Source organism: Protomyctophum parallelum (genome assembly GCF_964188405.1).
Source record: "Protomyctophum parallelum genome assembly, chromosome: 2".
Lineage (NCBI taxonomy): Eukaryota > Metazoa > Chordata > Actinopteri > Myctophiformes > Myctophidae > Protomyctophum > Protomyctophum parallelum.
In genome coordinates this window covers 2,022,213-2,038,007 of record NC_139699.1, presented here as the reverse complement: position 1 = coordinate 2,038,007, position 15,795 = coordinate 2,022,213, and the positions used below count along the sequence as shown (strand labels likewise).

The 15,795-nt window shown below is 43.0% G+C and overlaps 2 protein-coding genes across 2 annotated transcripts; both read right to left on the bottom strand.

Annotated features, from left to right (window-relative positions):
• Positions 1-3,867: 3,867 nt before the first annotated feature.
• Positions 3,868-11,274, bottom strand: nod2 (nucleotide-binding oligomerization domain containing 2; the record flags this gene model as incomplete). Its single annotated transcript, XM_083792146.1, has 10 exons — positions 3,868-3,981; positions 5,290-5,373; positions 5,501-5,584; positions 5,730-5,813; positions 5,907-5,990; positions 6,130-6,213; positions 6,486-6,569; positions 7,079-8,855; positions 10,049-10,160; positions 10,777-11,274. The coding sequence occupies 10 exons, from the start codon at positions 11,272-11,274 to the stop codon at positions 3,909-3,911; spliced, it is 2,964 nt and encodes a 987-aa protein (XP_083648272.1). The 3' UTR covers positions 3,868-3,908.
• A 3,894-nt stretch (positions 11,275-15,168) lies between these two features.
• On the bottom strand, positions 15,169-15,516 carry LOC310877177 (DNA-directed RNA polymerases I and III subunit RPAC2-like; the record flags this gene model as incomplete). The annotated part of the gene is made up of 1 exon (XM_083790927.1): positions 15,169-15,516. The coding sequence occupies one exon, from the start codon at positions 15,514-15,516 to the stop codon at positions 15,169-15,171; it is 348 nt and encodes a 115-aa protein (XP_083647053.1).
• Between the last annotated feature and the right edge of the window lie 279 nt (positions 15,517-15,795).

The window sequence follows — 15,795 nt, the reverse complement described above, 5'->3', positions numbered from 1 at the left end:
TCCCTTTATTTTAAATTGTTTTGTAGTAATAGTACAACACAGACTTTAGTTGTTACTGTACAATACTTTAAAACAGTTGCATGTTGCACATATTGTGATGAATATGGCATGCTTGTTAATGAAAGTAAAACCAAATTTATGGCTATATCGGGATCTGATGAAGACAGGCAACCTATTCAGCTTGCTTCCCTTACAGTGAAGCATTGTGACAGACAGACAGTTATACATATCTTGGAGCCATCTTCACTGCTGCATGATGGAAATGCCCGAAACTCACTTGCCCTACATGTAAAGGAGACAAAGCACCTAAACAAACTGATTATCTTCCTGTCCACCAACTATGATGCTCCATTCTGTGTACAACGTAAGGTTTTTGAGGCTGCTTTCTCATCAGCTATATTGTATGGGTGTGAGTGAGGCTTGGTTAATTGAAAATCCCCTTAAAGTCTGTTGAAACTCTCTACATGTCTGGAGTGAAATCCCTACTTGGTGTAAGGGTTACTACCCCTAACTTAACCTGCCTGTTAGAAACTGGACTGCCTTCAGTGCAAGCTTTGGTGAAACATTGCGGACTATTTGAGGATAACCTTTACATGGTTTCGGTTGTCCGCTCATAGACTGCGTGTAGAAATGGGAAGATGGAGCCGCATACCACCTGAACAGCGGTTTTGCCAATGTGAGACTGGTATACAAAACGAACAGCACATACTGGTGTGTCCTCTAACCTCACACAAGATATCAGAGTGAACTAGAAAAAGTGCCCTTCTGGGCACAGGTCTCCACCAGGTTATCCACAGATCCGTGCAGTTAGAGGTAAAAACACTTTTGGGCCAGTTATAGCGCCACCTTGAGGCTGAGTTGAAATTGTTCATGTGGCATTTCGTCCTCGGCCTAGTGGGAATGTGCGTGCACAATTTCAGGGAAATCACGCGATGTGTTCATGATTTGCAGCATTTTGTTTGAAACTGAGCACTCCTGTGAACTTTGGAAGCCAATCTTAACCAATCAGGATGGAGTCTGAGAAATCTGAATGACCCGTTTCGTTGAATGGCTCTAGAGAGACTGTGTACTAATTTGCGTGATGTTTGGACAAAATCTGTAGGTGTACTGTGTAAAAACTTGTTTTGCACAAAGCGGCCTCCTGGTGGCGCTATAACAGGCCGTTCTGGAAAGTTTGGGGCAGAGGTTCATGGTTGGCATCCAGGGAGTGTGTGTGCAAAATTTGGCATCGACCGGGTTAACGGTGGCTGAGATTAGCTGGTCACGGACGGACGGACACACGGACACACGGACGGACGGACGGACGGAGTGCAAAACATACTCTCCCCATGCCTTCGGCTGGTGGAGACAAATATGGACATGAGGGTATTGATTTGAGCTCACTCTTTGTGGGCACTAACAGAGAGACTTTGCATAATGCCTGCCTGTCACTTGTGGAGCAATAGAATGCTCCTGTTGTAAAGGGATTCTGTATTGTGTATTGTATATTTTAATGTATTGTACCTTTTAAAGTTTTTGATTCATGGGTTTTTTATTATTGTTTGGACCCAATGTTTTATACATTTGTGTAACTATACAATTGTGTTGCAATTTAAACTTTTTCATAGATTTTATAGACTTGATTATCGACCAGTGTAAGTGGTGGGGTTCATGTTGAAGTGTATTCCCCCTTACACACACACACACACACACATGGTCTGAGCACACTTTAGACTTTAGATTCCATGCGCGGACATATAGAAGAAGCTGTGCTTTGCGTAATTTCCGAGTTTTTAGCAGCAGGTTGCCGCGTTGGCCAGATTCCCGGAAAAGCTTGCCCCAGCGGCATTCTGCCGCATTGGTGGAGCTTCATTTCCATCCACCAGCTGTCTAAAAACTCGGAAATGACACAAAACACAGCTTCCTTTGGCCGCGCATGTGCCCAGGCTGACTCACACCAAACCTCTTAATGGAAAATAGCCGATCTACAAGCTCAACCCTCCCAAGGTATCCCGGGCTAAAATGCAGGGCCAGCGATTCGGTCACGCGGAAAAGCCGTGCGGATAATTGTTTTAGTTTTTTTGGGGGGGGGGTATTTTGTTTTCAGTTTGCTGTAATTTTGGGGTACCCAGCCACCCCAGACAGACAGACAAGTCGCTGAATGAATGCAGCCACTAGTAGCCAGTAGTGCACTAATGCAGTTTTACAGCAAAAATATTTCACAATGTGCTCTATGAAATCACAGTAATTTGCCAGTTTTACAGCAAAATATTGGGAGTTTTGTTTTAATTTTGGGGTACCCAGCCCCCAAAAGAGAGAGAGAGAGACACAGACAGACAGACAGACACTAGTCGCTGTGCATGGCAGGCTTTAGGGCCACAGCTACCCCACAACACAGCAGGCACTGTAATATACTAAATATACAATAACTGAACATAAATCTCACTGAATCTCAATCTGGATTGCAATACATTCTACAAATTTCATTTGGAGGGTGGGGGGGGCAGTCGGGGACCCCCGGGCTGCACTCTTTTTCAAAAGAGTGGCCGCAAATACTGATAGCCAAAGTGCAGAAGAGTTTTTAGAGAGTAGAGAAGTAGCAAATGTAGACCAGGCGCTTTTAAATCACGTGGGAAAAAGGACCCAGTCAGCCAACAAACACCATTGCCATTGCGAAACAGCCTCTTGTGTGCAGTGCATGGTTGTGTCTGTGGGAAACACAACAGGCTATACTCCACTTCCTTGCATGATTTTAAAATAAAGATGAGACATGCATTAGTGATCCCTACATCGCTTCTACTTCCTGTTATTGCACCACAGCCTGTAATGGACGCACTACGGAGAAACACAAGTTCAACTTTCATGACCGTGATAAAAGTTTTTCAGAAAAAGAAAAAGCGGAACCAAAACAGACTATACGATATGTCTTCATCATTTCAAAATGTTAATAACAATATATTACATAAATATTTTGACATAAAAATAATGTCAATTATCTGTCAATTATGTAACACAAGAGGATTAAATGACTTAGGCCAAATAATTTCTGGAGTGATTTAAGCTTACTCCAGTCCAGACTTGGATGGCCTATAGGTCACACTCTTGACATAGGCTATTAGTGGGAAAGTGTGCACCTTGAGGAGGACCATAGGGCTTAGGGTGAGAAGTGGGACAGCTAGTCTCAATCAACCAGTTAACTGTAGGTGTTCTGGGAGGTCATGACCAAAATAACAAGCGGCCAAAATGAGTTTTCTCAGACGGGTGGCTGGCATCTCCCTTAGGGCCGATTCATACTCCTATTTTACCGCTGCTTCGGCGCTGTAGAGCCGAAATGATTTCGGCTCGTCAGAAATTTTCAGTAGCACCGAAGAGCCGACTTTAGGACGGTACCCGCCCCCCCCCCCCCCCCCCCCCCCCCCCCGAACCTCAAATGACGCCAAATTGTAGGCTCTACAGCGCCGAACCGACTTTTATTCGGCTCTAAAATAGGAGTATGAATCGGCCCTTAGAAATAGGGTCACCCGAGAGAGAAGAGTAGATCCGCTGCTCCTTGACTTGGAAAGGAGCCAGCTTAGGTGGTTCAGGCATCTAGTACGGATGCCTCCCAAGCATCTCCCTATAGTTCCTCGCTGCACATCCCACTGGGAGGAGACCTGTGGCAGAACAAGGACCAGATGGGGGGGGGGATTAGATCTCCACAGTGGCCTGGCAATACCTCAGGATTCCCCAGGAAGAACTGGCTAATGTTGCTCAGGAAAGGGATGTCTGGAGCTCTCTGCTGAAACTGTTGCCCTTGCGACCCGACACCGGATAAGCGGTTGAAGATGGATGGATTGATGGATGTCGAGGGTTGCTCCAATGAATGCCATTGGGGGGGGGTGGGGGGGGGGGGGGGGATCTTCTGGTTGTTGTGGTTTGCAATGGTTGAATCAGAAGATTAGTCGGCATTCACGTTGTGCCATTTCCTCCACTTCCTCCTTGCTGAGCTCATTACTTCTCAGCCTAGAATATATAAAACGGAATAAAAATGCCATTACTTCCCAAGTACATAATTTATACAGGTATTTGGAGGTCATACAGTAGGTGTGTAACAACACGACACACAACCTGCAGGTCCACAAGGCTATTATGGGTTTCATACTAATGTCTTAAAAAGCTGCAATGCGTCATTTCCTCAGGATATAAACCTGGGTATACCGAGCGGAAGACCAGATATAAAGAGGGAAATCCACGAGCAGAGCGGCGCAAGTACTGTTTTTGGCTGCGTATGTCGGTGACTGCCTCGGACAATCTGGGATTGTGAACTTTTGGTGGTCCCCTCGGCCAATCAGGGATTTGTATTTTTGGTGCCGTCGCTGATCGGCCAATCCAATCTGGGATTGTGAACTTTTGGTGGTCCCCTCGGCCAATCAGGGATTTGTATTTTTGGTGCCGTCGCTGATCGGCCAATCCAATCAGGGATTGTGTATTTTTTGTGGCGTCGCTCGGTCAATCAGATCGCGAGTTGGCAGCTTGCCGGTGTCGGTGGCCCCTCGACTGATTGGATTGGCTCCCTATGTTGGTGGCGTCGATCGGCCAATCAGGGATTGGCTGATGACGTAACTATGTATGTTTGTGTAAAAACTGACATAATGTGAATGACGTAACCAAATTGAGTTTCAAAGTTGGATGCTGATACTGTCCGTTTCTATTTACCCATCCAAAGAAGCTTGCAATTTACGTTGGAAAGAGAACATAGGCAAGACATCCTTGCACGGTGGTCTAGAATAGACCAGGGGTGTCAAACTGGTGGCAGAAGGGGCCAAATTCAGCCCACAGAGTGATTACAGAGACTGTATATAGTTTGTCAATTAGAAGATAAGAACTACTATTGTTTTAGTTTGTAAGTCGTTGAATTGTAAATACATTAAAGATTGAATTCAAAATACAAGACACGATTATGCAAGATGGGATTGAGGGGGCCAGTAACAATTGGTAATCTTTTCACATGAGATTCTTGAGAAGCTGTTCTGAAAATGATCTGATATATTTGATATGTAAAAGAAATCCCTTTATTTAAAAATGTAATGGAAATAGAGAATTATAATAATTATAATAATAATTTATTAATACATTACTACCTTTGTTTTAGAATTACAACGCCTGACTGTAGAAGACTAAGTTAATTGATAGTTTGAAATAGAAGTTATTACAGTATACTGTATGTTATAAATGTTATTATCTTTTTACGTTGCTATTACTTCAGCCTAACTATTGATTTTGTCAGTTTAATAGTGTTTTCATTTTAGAATTTAAATGGTTATAACTTACAACACTGACTTGACACTGGTATTATGCTCCAGGGCTTCAATGAGACATTCAACCCCCATCCTGGTTATGCAATTCTGCGTTAACCTTTAAGAGGAAATAAGAAAGCAGAGCAGAGATGATGTGGAGCTATAAGAATGACCTTAATATCAAATCAAAATGTACTGTCTTCCCCAGTATGCAAATCACTGTGATTATGTACTCCAAAACTTACCAAAGCTCTTCCAGCGAGGTACTGTTCTTGATAACTTTGGCGAGGGCATAAGCTCCAGCACTGCCGACACCATTGTCTACCAGGCTGCCATTAGACATACCAAAATCACTTCACTTGTGAAACATATATATACTTGACGTGAAATATTGACAACCTAATATAAATTATTTGAATTATTAGGAATGTGAAGTTGATTGTGATTCATTTAAGTAAACTAAGGTTATATTACCTAAGCCACACCAGGGTTTTGCTGTCCTCAAGAGCATTGGCTAAGGCCTCTGTTCCTGCATCACCTATCTTATTCCCCCAAAGCCTGAAAATGAAGAGCAAGTTTAAAGTAGGACCAGAGTAAATAAATACCAACAGAATGTGTAGGCCTCTAGCTGAGAACAGCCTTACGCCATACCCCAAGTACTTCAGTGACTGATTGAATCTCAGTCCTTCAGCCAGCTGCTTGGCCCCCACGGCTGTTAGGTTATTATTGCCTAGTCTGAAACAATAAAATAACTCATTTGCCATGCACTTTTTTTTCATGGCGAATGGCCTTTTTATGGTGCACAGAAATTACACTGAATTGGACGTTTTCTGCATTATACATGTATAGTGGGAAAGAAAAAACATTCACTGACCTTAGGGAAAGGAAATTCTGCTTGGTCTTCAAGAGATGAGAAAAATGCAGCGTGCAAGCATCAGTTAGACTGTTGTTAAATAGTCTAGAGAGAGACAATCAAGGATTATATATTATTAAATAGAAACAGCTATTTGCATGTCCATTTTGACATATAAACATCACACTCGTGTGAAGTGAGCAGTGCTCTTATCATCATACACATACATCATCACATTCCGTGCTCAGCCAATCAGCTGAGCACATTCCGTGCTCATACAGACACATACACATAGTGCTGTGCATAAATTGTCCGAAAATATAATTTTGAAGAAAATGTACGAGTGACAAAACATTTTTCAGCACGGGCATACTCACGCAATCCTCTGGAAGCTCTCACACTGGATGCCCTTAGCAATGAGCTTGCGAATCCCGTCATCTGATATATTATTGTTTCTGAGGCTGACAGAGGATAAAACAAAAAGAGGCTTAGGGTGTGGTCACACCAAACTGGAATTTTACCTACGAGGGTGTATTCTGCCAATGCGGGTTGTTGCCTTTTGCGGATTTCTGCATAAAACCTCTCTTCCCATTGAAAATAATTGGCAAAATACGCCCTCATAATGGCAGACTTACTTAGAGTTCAGTGTGGCCGCATCCTTAAGCAGATCCTCTATGTTAATGTACTGTATGTAAAGGCTATTGGAATATACGTTGAACCCTGGGCACCGCATCAATTGGTTTGCTATGACTTTATTAGTATAGTATAGTATAGTATAGTATAGTATAGTATAGTATAGTATAGTATAGTATAGTATAGTATAGTATAGTATAGAAAATGATAGAGATACTGTCAAAAATATAGAAAAGTGTGCAGATCTCCACCAGACCGGGTTGTCTATAGACGGAAGGCAGTTATAGTGGAGACAAAAAGGAACTGCATTACTAAGCTGATGATATGTCATACTTACAGAAGGCGATTACAAACATGCAGGCATGGAAGCAGCTGCTCCACGCCGACATCACCAACAGAGTTATAATCCAGCTGGATACCAACAGGTTTCTTCAGATGTTGGATTACATAGGCCAGTGCTGTACACTCCACAGGACCAATGTTACAGTATGTCAGCTTAAGGTGTTCTACTTCCAGCTTGGCCATAGCTTCTTTGGCGATCCTTCTCTCCTGCAGCTCATAAATGCACTTGATGAGCCACACAAAGCCGGGCATGGTATGCATGCTCTTCTCCCCCCCCTCCACAGACTGAGGGATGGATTTGAAGTGCTTCTTCATGCCTTTGCACAGGCACTTCTCCACCTGTCTCACTTTCTGTTCCAGGGTGGGCCCTGGGCAGCAGCGGCACAAAAGGTTGCGTTGCCGCTGAGACAAGAGCCCGGAAACGAAGATGGCTGTTGTTTGTAGGTTGGGAGTCTCTGCTGCCACGGCTTCCCTCTCTGAAACCTCTTCTTGTTGGACAGTAGTGGAGGAGGTCATGCAAGACCGGAAGAATGCACTGCTCAAGCTCGTCTGCTGCATGTAATGAGGCTGGAAGAGCTTAGGGATGGTCGAACGGTCAAGAGTATCGTTTAGCACAATGTACAAAGCAGCGAAGAAGCACTGCATGGTTACATGGAAGAATTCATACCGTTTACAGCCAGGGGAGGAGGTGAGAAAGCCCATGCCGATATACTCTTCTGTTACCCCACATGTCTGCAGCTCTGTACCCGTGAAGACGTAACAGGAAGATCGTATCCCTTTGAAGGCCAACTGTCCCAGATGTAAGGCTGTGTCTAGGTGACCCTGCAAGAAACCTAGCTCCAGGCCGTTCTGCTGGGGGCTTTGGTGCTGGACGAAGTGCTGGAAGATCATCAAGTAAACATCGGTGATGGTTTGTATGCTTCCCTCTCCACAGCCAAGCAGCTCCTTGTGGCACTTTGAGACTATCCAGCAAAGGAAGGGTGTATGACACAGCGCCAGTAATGCTTTATTGTTCTGCAGAGACACCAGAACTTTGGCAGCCACAGTCGGGTCACTATGATGCTTCTTCACAAAACAGTCAATACCACTGAGGGAAAACCCTTTCACGAGGACTTCCTTGCGCAAATACCTCTTCAGGGCAGGCCCCACTGCCTCTGGGCGACTTGTCACCACTTTCCGCACTCCCTTCATGAGGGAACCCTGAATCAAGTTAAACAGCAGTACGTGAACCGGGGCACGCTGGGTGGGGCAGCAATGCCTCTGCTCATCGCAAAAGCTCTGTCTGAGCTCATCCAGGCCATCGAAGGTGAAAAGGACGAGGTGTGGGTTGTCCAAGATGAACTGGAAGAGCTTATCTTGCTCTCTATCTGGCCAGCAGCAGTGCTGAAACAACAGTTCTTGGAGGGAAAGTTCCTTATGCTCCGAGCTCAGCCTGCGGCAGCTGAAAGCAAACAGCAGGACGAAGTCACGGAGGGCTGTCTTTCGAGCCCACAACAGGTGCAGTCTCTGAAGGAGTGTGCTTTTCCCAATGCCGGCCACCCCAGACACCAGTACCGTGTCAGCAGCCTGGTTCGCTATGCCTGACGTGCCAACTACTATGTCTTCCAGGCCCAAAGCACCGTGGGCAGCATCGGCACAATTATGGGCAGGTTCCAACCGGCTGTCAACGTACATATCATCCAAAGACAGGTTGCTGGCTCCTTCACAGGTGCCAAGAAAATAAGACTGGGCCGACACAGTGCAGCGAAGCTTTTTCTGGTACTGCAAACATTCTGCGACAGACAGTACACACATGAGATAGGTTATAGTGAATGGTGGATGTTGTCGCTGTCATAAACATCATATCTCCATATTTCATCTTTTTGTTTTAGTTTTTTAAGATTTTGTTTCCCGCCTATATTGACTTGCCCAAAAATAGGGAAGCCAGGCTGAGGTGTGCCTTTCTGAACTCAAAACGGTCTCAGGAAGTGTGTTACTTTCTCTCTACACCCCCTTTTAATCTTTAATCCAGAGCGATTTATAGTAAGCAAGAACAACACATGGGAATACATCAAATACATAGAAAGAGTCATCAAGGAATAAGGATCATAAGTGAGCTAACATCTGTCTAACAACACTAGAATATCTGTACAATGAAACTATACATTACAGAATGCTGTCTACATAATATATCTAAATGTCATCATGTTTGCCTTTGCACACACTTTACTAGTCTTTACTTTCCTTATTGATTTCAGTACTCATAATATGAATGAGTGGCAAGTAATGATGGACAAAACTAATGCAAATAACATGAAATAATAATCATGTAAAATAAGATGATAAATACAGTATTTAATTGTAAAGCTGTGCACTGGCACACATTTTTGTTTAATTATACTCATGGTTTACAGTACACATGGTGAAAAGTAAGTAAGTACATGTACAAGTGCTGTGGACTATAGTAAAATTAGTTGGTATAAATTTTTACTTCCAGTATTTCCAACTTTCTGTACTTTTACCTCCACTACATCTCAGATCCGAATATTGTTATATTTTTTTACAATTATTTGAAAACTTTAGTTACTAGTTACTTTGTAGATTGTTATTATTATTACAAAACATATAACCAATTGCATTTAGCCCTATTTAAAATGTGGCTATTTGAAAATACAATTTACATTATGATACCTTGTGAAACGGGACATTTTGCATAATGAGCACTTTTACTTTTGGTATACTTTAAGTATATTTTGATGCCAATACTTTAATTAAAAAAATGATTACCAGACTTTTACTTGTATTTATTTTATTCACAGTATTGACACACACACACACACACACACACACACACACACACACACACACACACACACACACACACACACACACACACACACACACACACACACACACACACGTTAGCCTCACGTAAAATAAGATGTTAACATAATTGTAATGCTGTAACTACTGGTATATGAAATACCTTCAGAATGTATCCATTTCTCTTCATGTCTCTCTTTCTGTTGGAGGTACTGCAGGAGAACCTTGGCCGCTCTTTCCCCTTTGGAGCCGACATGACCCAGCAGATGTCTTGCCTATTAAATTGAAAGATATAACGTAGTTCCACAACTGTTATTTTCAACTTGTAAATTGAAAACGTGAACTTGCTTTTGTTTCTAGTATTAGAATTGATTTATTGTAAAATATTTATCACAAAAAAACTGGGTTGATTTTGGAAACTATTTAGGTTCAGACAAACAAACACACGATACATTTTCAACACATTTACCATCTCTCACACAGGCCCCTTTTCCACCGGTTGGGGACCGGTTCAGTTATTTTTGGTTATTAGTCCATGAGCCAAAATTATAATTTGAGTGTGCACAAAACCAAACCTATATTAGATTAAATAATCAACTTGGGAAGTTTCTACTTCTATTAACTATTAATTATATTTTTACCTAGGTGAAAATTTCTAAATTTGTGATAAATATGAAAAGGGTACTCGTGTGGAAGGGTTAACTTATCATATATTAATTTACTTATATTGACCCTATAAATAATTGAATATAGGTATGGTTTTGCACTCAATTCATAAATTAAGTAATTAACTAATTAATTTTGGAGCTCTGGCTCATGGACTAAGAACCAAAAAGAACTGAACCGGTTCCCAACCGGTGAAAAAGGCCCACGGTGTCAAGTTCATGTCACCTGCTGAGAGGGCGTGTACGCTGGTAGCTGCACTTCATCGCAGTCCGTCAGGGTGAGGCTTCCTGCTTCTAGCAGCACAGCGAGAGCTCCCTCAACACAGCCCCTGAGATTGTGGACCAGAGCCGGCCTAGCCGTGACAAGGGTCTCAGTAGCGGTGCTATGGTGCTCTTCTACCCCTGCTGTGTCATCTAGATCACAACGTTCTCCCAAGGGGAGGCCGGCTGCACAATGGACCTCCTCGGGTAAGACCTGGTTTAGAGCAGTAAGGAAAAGCCTGCACGCGTCCACACCCTTGCTGTGCACGACGTCCAACAGGTGCCTGGCGTTGGTGCACAGAGCCCTCCCTGGCACCTGCACGCTCAGATAGTCCTCCCAGACCAGCACGCCGCGCGCGATCAGCACGTCCAGAACCCTCTCCAGAGCCTCCGCAGACCCACTGCGGCACAGCGCGCTCAGCAGCTCTGCTCTCTGTCTCAACAGCAGCTCCTGTGCTCTCATGCGCCATGTCTCGTCCATGTCCATCATCCTCAGAGTCACTACAGCTTGCTTTAAATTGAAGGGGCCTAGTATGCCCTAATCCAGCAGCACCTGGCCTCACCCAAGTTTCATTATAATTTTACTTTTGAGAAAATTCACCAACAAACCAGGGGTTAATTTTTTTTATAACAAGTTAATACAGCCGTTTTATGTTATAAAAACTAAAAATTGTATCTCAACTCTGTACATGCACACAGTGTAGGGCGGCGCAGTAGCATTGTTCTCTATTTCATTGCATGGGAATCGAAAGCAGTGGTGGAAGGTTATATAAGTACATTCACTTACTGTACAATTGAGGTTGAGTAGCTAGCTATGGTGTAACAGACCCACAGGGATGCTTCCACATGGTCACAATGTGTTGTCCTTGAGGCTTTTATTTGAATGGTTTCCTGCCCAAAAGTCAGTCACTCCTTAGTCTTGCATTACCAGACTGTTGCCTCTCGCAATTTTCAAATGCTTCCATCCGGAGATTGTGGAATAGTTGTCTGGCTATGCGAGACTAGTCACTCCTCCAATGCCTTATTTGAAGGTCTTCCTGTTCCTGCCCACAGGGACACATCAGCTGCAATTAGAATGATCAAGAGGAACAGATACTGCCACAAGAGAATAAGTACAATGGCATATACTGTACATGGATAAGTTTGTTTGTTAAATTAAGGAAGGGTTAAACCGCAAAGGAAGGACACTGGAACAAACTGCGCCTGGCTGGAAGGGGAACAAGGTTTGTCATTTTGTATTTACACTGTTTATGGTTTACTGGCCTTATTGTTGTGGAGGTTTTATTTGTTATGGTTGATGTAAAGGAGGTTTGAGCTATGCTGCACATTGACTGACCAGTGATGTATATTTTGGTCAATGGTTTATTTGAACATGGTTTATTTGATATTTAGGCATACAGTATATAGACGTCTTAACAGACAACGTCACACTGATAAGCAACAGCATGCGTGTGCATACCGGCAGCAGAAGAACCCTGCCTCTCATAAGATGCAATGGAAAAGTTCTAGCTGCACTCATGTGTAAAAAATGCCCCATCAAACTTTCAGATGCTGTTCTTCTCCCAGTGTGGAGGAAGAATGGTTAGGATTTTTATTGTATTCTCACTCTTGAAATATATAATCCATTGGTTTCTGTTCCATTGGTGTTTTATGGTTGCTGTCATAAGAACGGGAAGTGCGCTCATGATAACAGGCAATCTAGACTACAACTGATAATGACAAGCAGAAGTAAAGCAGTCCAAAATACAAAAATACTGTAGGTATAAGCAACAAACCAGGATATCCAACGTATGGCACAGAGGCAACAAACTCCAGAGGAAAACAACAAGAGCTCCAATAAAGCAGAACATCAAACAAGAAGCTATGAACTGACAATGTGTGTACAAAGAGTCCAGTCTTATAAGTGGTGGGTGGATTGTAGCAGTGTTCGCAGGTTTGTAATGGGCTGGGCTGATGAGTGGAACCAGGTGTGTAACTATAGCACTGAGAGCTGAACTGGGAGGTGGGAGTGGCCGGAGTGGAAAGACAGACAGAACTGGGCAGAGGGAGAGAGGCAAATAGATAGGCAGAGAGCCAGACCATGACAGTTTATGGATTTATTGATTTTGTTACGTATTTTTGTATCTTTCTCAGATTCTATGGTGAATTTTGGAATAATAATAATAATAAATAAATCAAAATCATCAGTCGACTTCACCCTTATTATCCAGCCGGGGTAGAAACTTGACCCAAGGGCCTGCTGTCTTCTGCAACTCTTCACCATTCATCTTCATTCTGGCATCTGCACTGGAGCTCAAACTACACTATCAGGCCTGCTTAGCATTGGACAGTCTAATGAAACTGGTGAATGGTTAGGCTATATTAACACAAACACTACAGTCAGAGGCGTATTCACAATAAGGCAAGAGCGAGCAGGCCACCGACTGGCCAAGTCCTGGTGTTCAAGGGAAGCCAGGGTTGTTCTGGGGATACCTGTACTAGCTTGCACGCGTGTTTTCTAGTGTACAAAGAATAAAAAGTGCACGCAAAACTACAATGACAACCTCTCGCCGAAATAGTCTGTGTCTCCTTATTCTCGTAGCTTTTGAGAGAGATTTAACTGATGGTCTGAACTACGATTCTGTTATAGAGGTTATCAAGCGAATGCCCCGACTCGTCTCATGTTCTGAGACATCACGAAGCGTGAACACTAGGCCTTTTTGATTTTACCGTTAATGCTGTCAATGAGTCACTAATTTCTGCTGGCGTCATGTTTGCCTTATTGATATTGTTACTTATCTGTAATGCTTTCCTATACAAGTGCAGGGTCTTTAATTTGGTTATAGTTAAGGAGCTACGTACAGTAGTAGGTCAAAGGTGGCTGTTCCAAAGCCTGGGAGCCCTACTTGCAAAAGCCCGGTCACCCTTTGTAAAATGGTAAATGGTGCATTTATATAGCGCCTTTTAACTAAGGTGCTTTACATAGATTGTGCATTACATTCACCCATTCACACACACATTCACACACCGATGGCAACGGAAACCATGCAAAGGCACCAACCAGCACATCAGGAGCAATTAGGGGTTCAGTGTCTTGCTCAAAGACACTTCGACACTAACTCTGGGGGATGCCGGGTTTGAACTGGCAACCTTGTGGTTATCATCCGTGTTATTTATTTTTGTCTTTCTCAGTTTCTACTGTGAATTTTGAGTTGTCAATCAAAATCATCAGTCGGCTTCACCCTTATTATGCAACCGGTGTCCACTACAGGTAGCCTGTCTTTCAATTTCTAATCCTTGTATCCACTATAGGCCTGCCCTACATCTCAGAGGCAAGCGAGCCTACTGCACTACAATTATTTGAAAACTTTAGTTACTACTAGTTACTTTGTAGATTACATTACAAAACATTAACCACATTAACCAGCCCAGTAGACCCTGTGTACATTATCGATTTGTTTTTTTTAACCCATTCTGACCTGAGATCAGATTCATACGAGGTTTCCACTGGACACACACTGGTCTGATTAACCCATTCTGACCTGAGATCAGATTCTAAAATTGTCAGTCGTTCTTCGATTTTTCAAAAATAGCAGACCTACAAGCTCGTAGCGCGCCACTCGGTGGCGCGCTATGAGCTTGTAGATCTGCTATTTTTCAATAGCTAAAGCACAACATAATGCATAATACATAACACCAAAAGGGGTTCCCGCGCAAAATGGGTTAAATAGCCGATCTACAAGCTCACAATGCGTTGCTATTTTCAAAAAACTTTTATACTTTTGAAAACTTTAAATGGGCCTTTCTGCACAATGAGTACTTTTACTTTTGGTACTTTAAGTACATTTTGATGCCAATAGCCTATTTTGTACTTTTACTCAGCTAGGCCTATAGCCTACATTTTAAATTCCGGTAAGTATGACTAAGGCCGGGTCACCTAGTGGTAATGGGTATTTTCATAGTGCTACACTGCATATCAAGGAGCTATAAATTATTGATAAAAGTCGCAGATAGAAATTCACCAAAATTATTTGGTGAATTTATATTTTTAGTTAGTTATATTTTAGTTAGTTATATTTTTCTGAACTAAGTGCTGTATGACTAAGGGGAGCCTATATGGTAATGGGGATTTTCATAGAGCTACAGGAATTCACCAAAATGTAAGATAGTGTTTATTTATTTATTTGTATGGTCATCAGAATGAGTATGAGTAGCTTGTTTGTTATGAGCGGAGTAGAGTGGTTTCGCTTGCTGGCTGGGTGAGTGCTGTTGAAGCGACTGTTGGCAAAGTCTGCAGTCTGGAGCATCTCTTCAATTCCTCAAGCTTCTCTTGAGCACGAGGATGACTGCTGTGTAGACTCCGTTGAGATGCTTTTTTTCACTCCATAGGTTGCAGGTCCTCCTTCTGCTTAAACGCATCAACCCGTGCCTGAAAAGTGTTCAAAACATGTTGGCAGACATCAGTGAGGTCGCTCAGACCTTTCCTCAGTGGTTCTGTAGCAGGAACTCCTCCTCGTGTCTGGATGCGAAAGTTGATCTTACTCTCCGAGGGATGGGTGATGCTGTACCCACAAAACTCCACGTCTACATTCTTCATTACCAAGTATCTGAGGGAGTTGCCCAGCGTGTGGTCCTCATCATGCAGCATGATGGTCACACAGCCCTCGTCAGCACCATCTGCCTGCACCATTTCCAGGACTGGTTTCTTCTCGCCATCTACTGCCATGATTTCAACATTCAACAAATGAACTAACAACCTAAGGGTACTACTCACAAACAAAGCTTCCTTGACGTTCTAATAACCGTGCCTGTACCCATTGAGTTCTGTATTTGGGCAACACAGACTTTGAACTCCATATTTGGGTATGGATGTTACTATACAGAATACTCTGAGACCAAGTCTGACATCATGAACTCCATATTTGGAGATGGATGACTCATGTGACCTGATCGTGATGACATACAAAGCATGTGGGACACTTAAGAGATTTCCTCTAGACTCAGA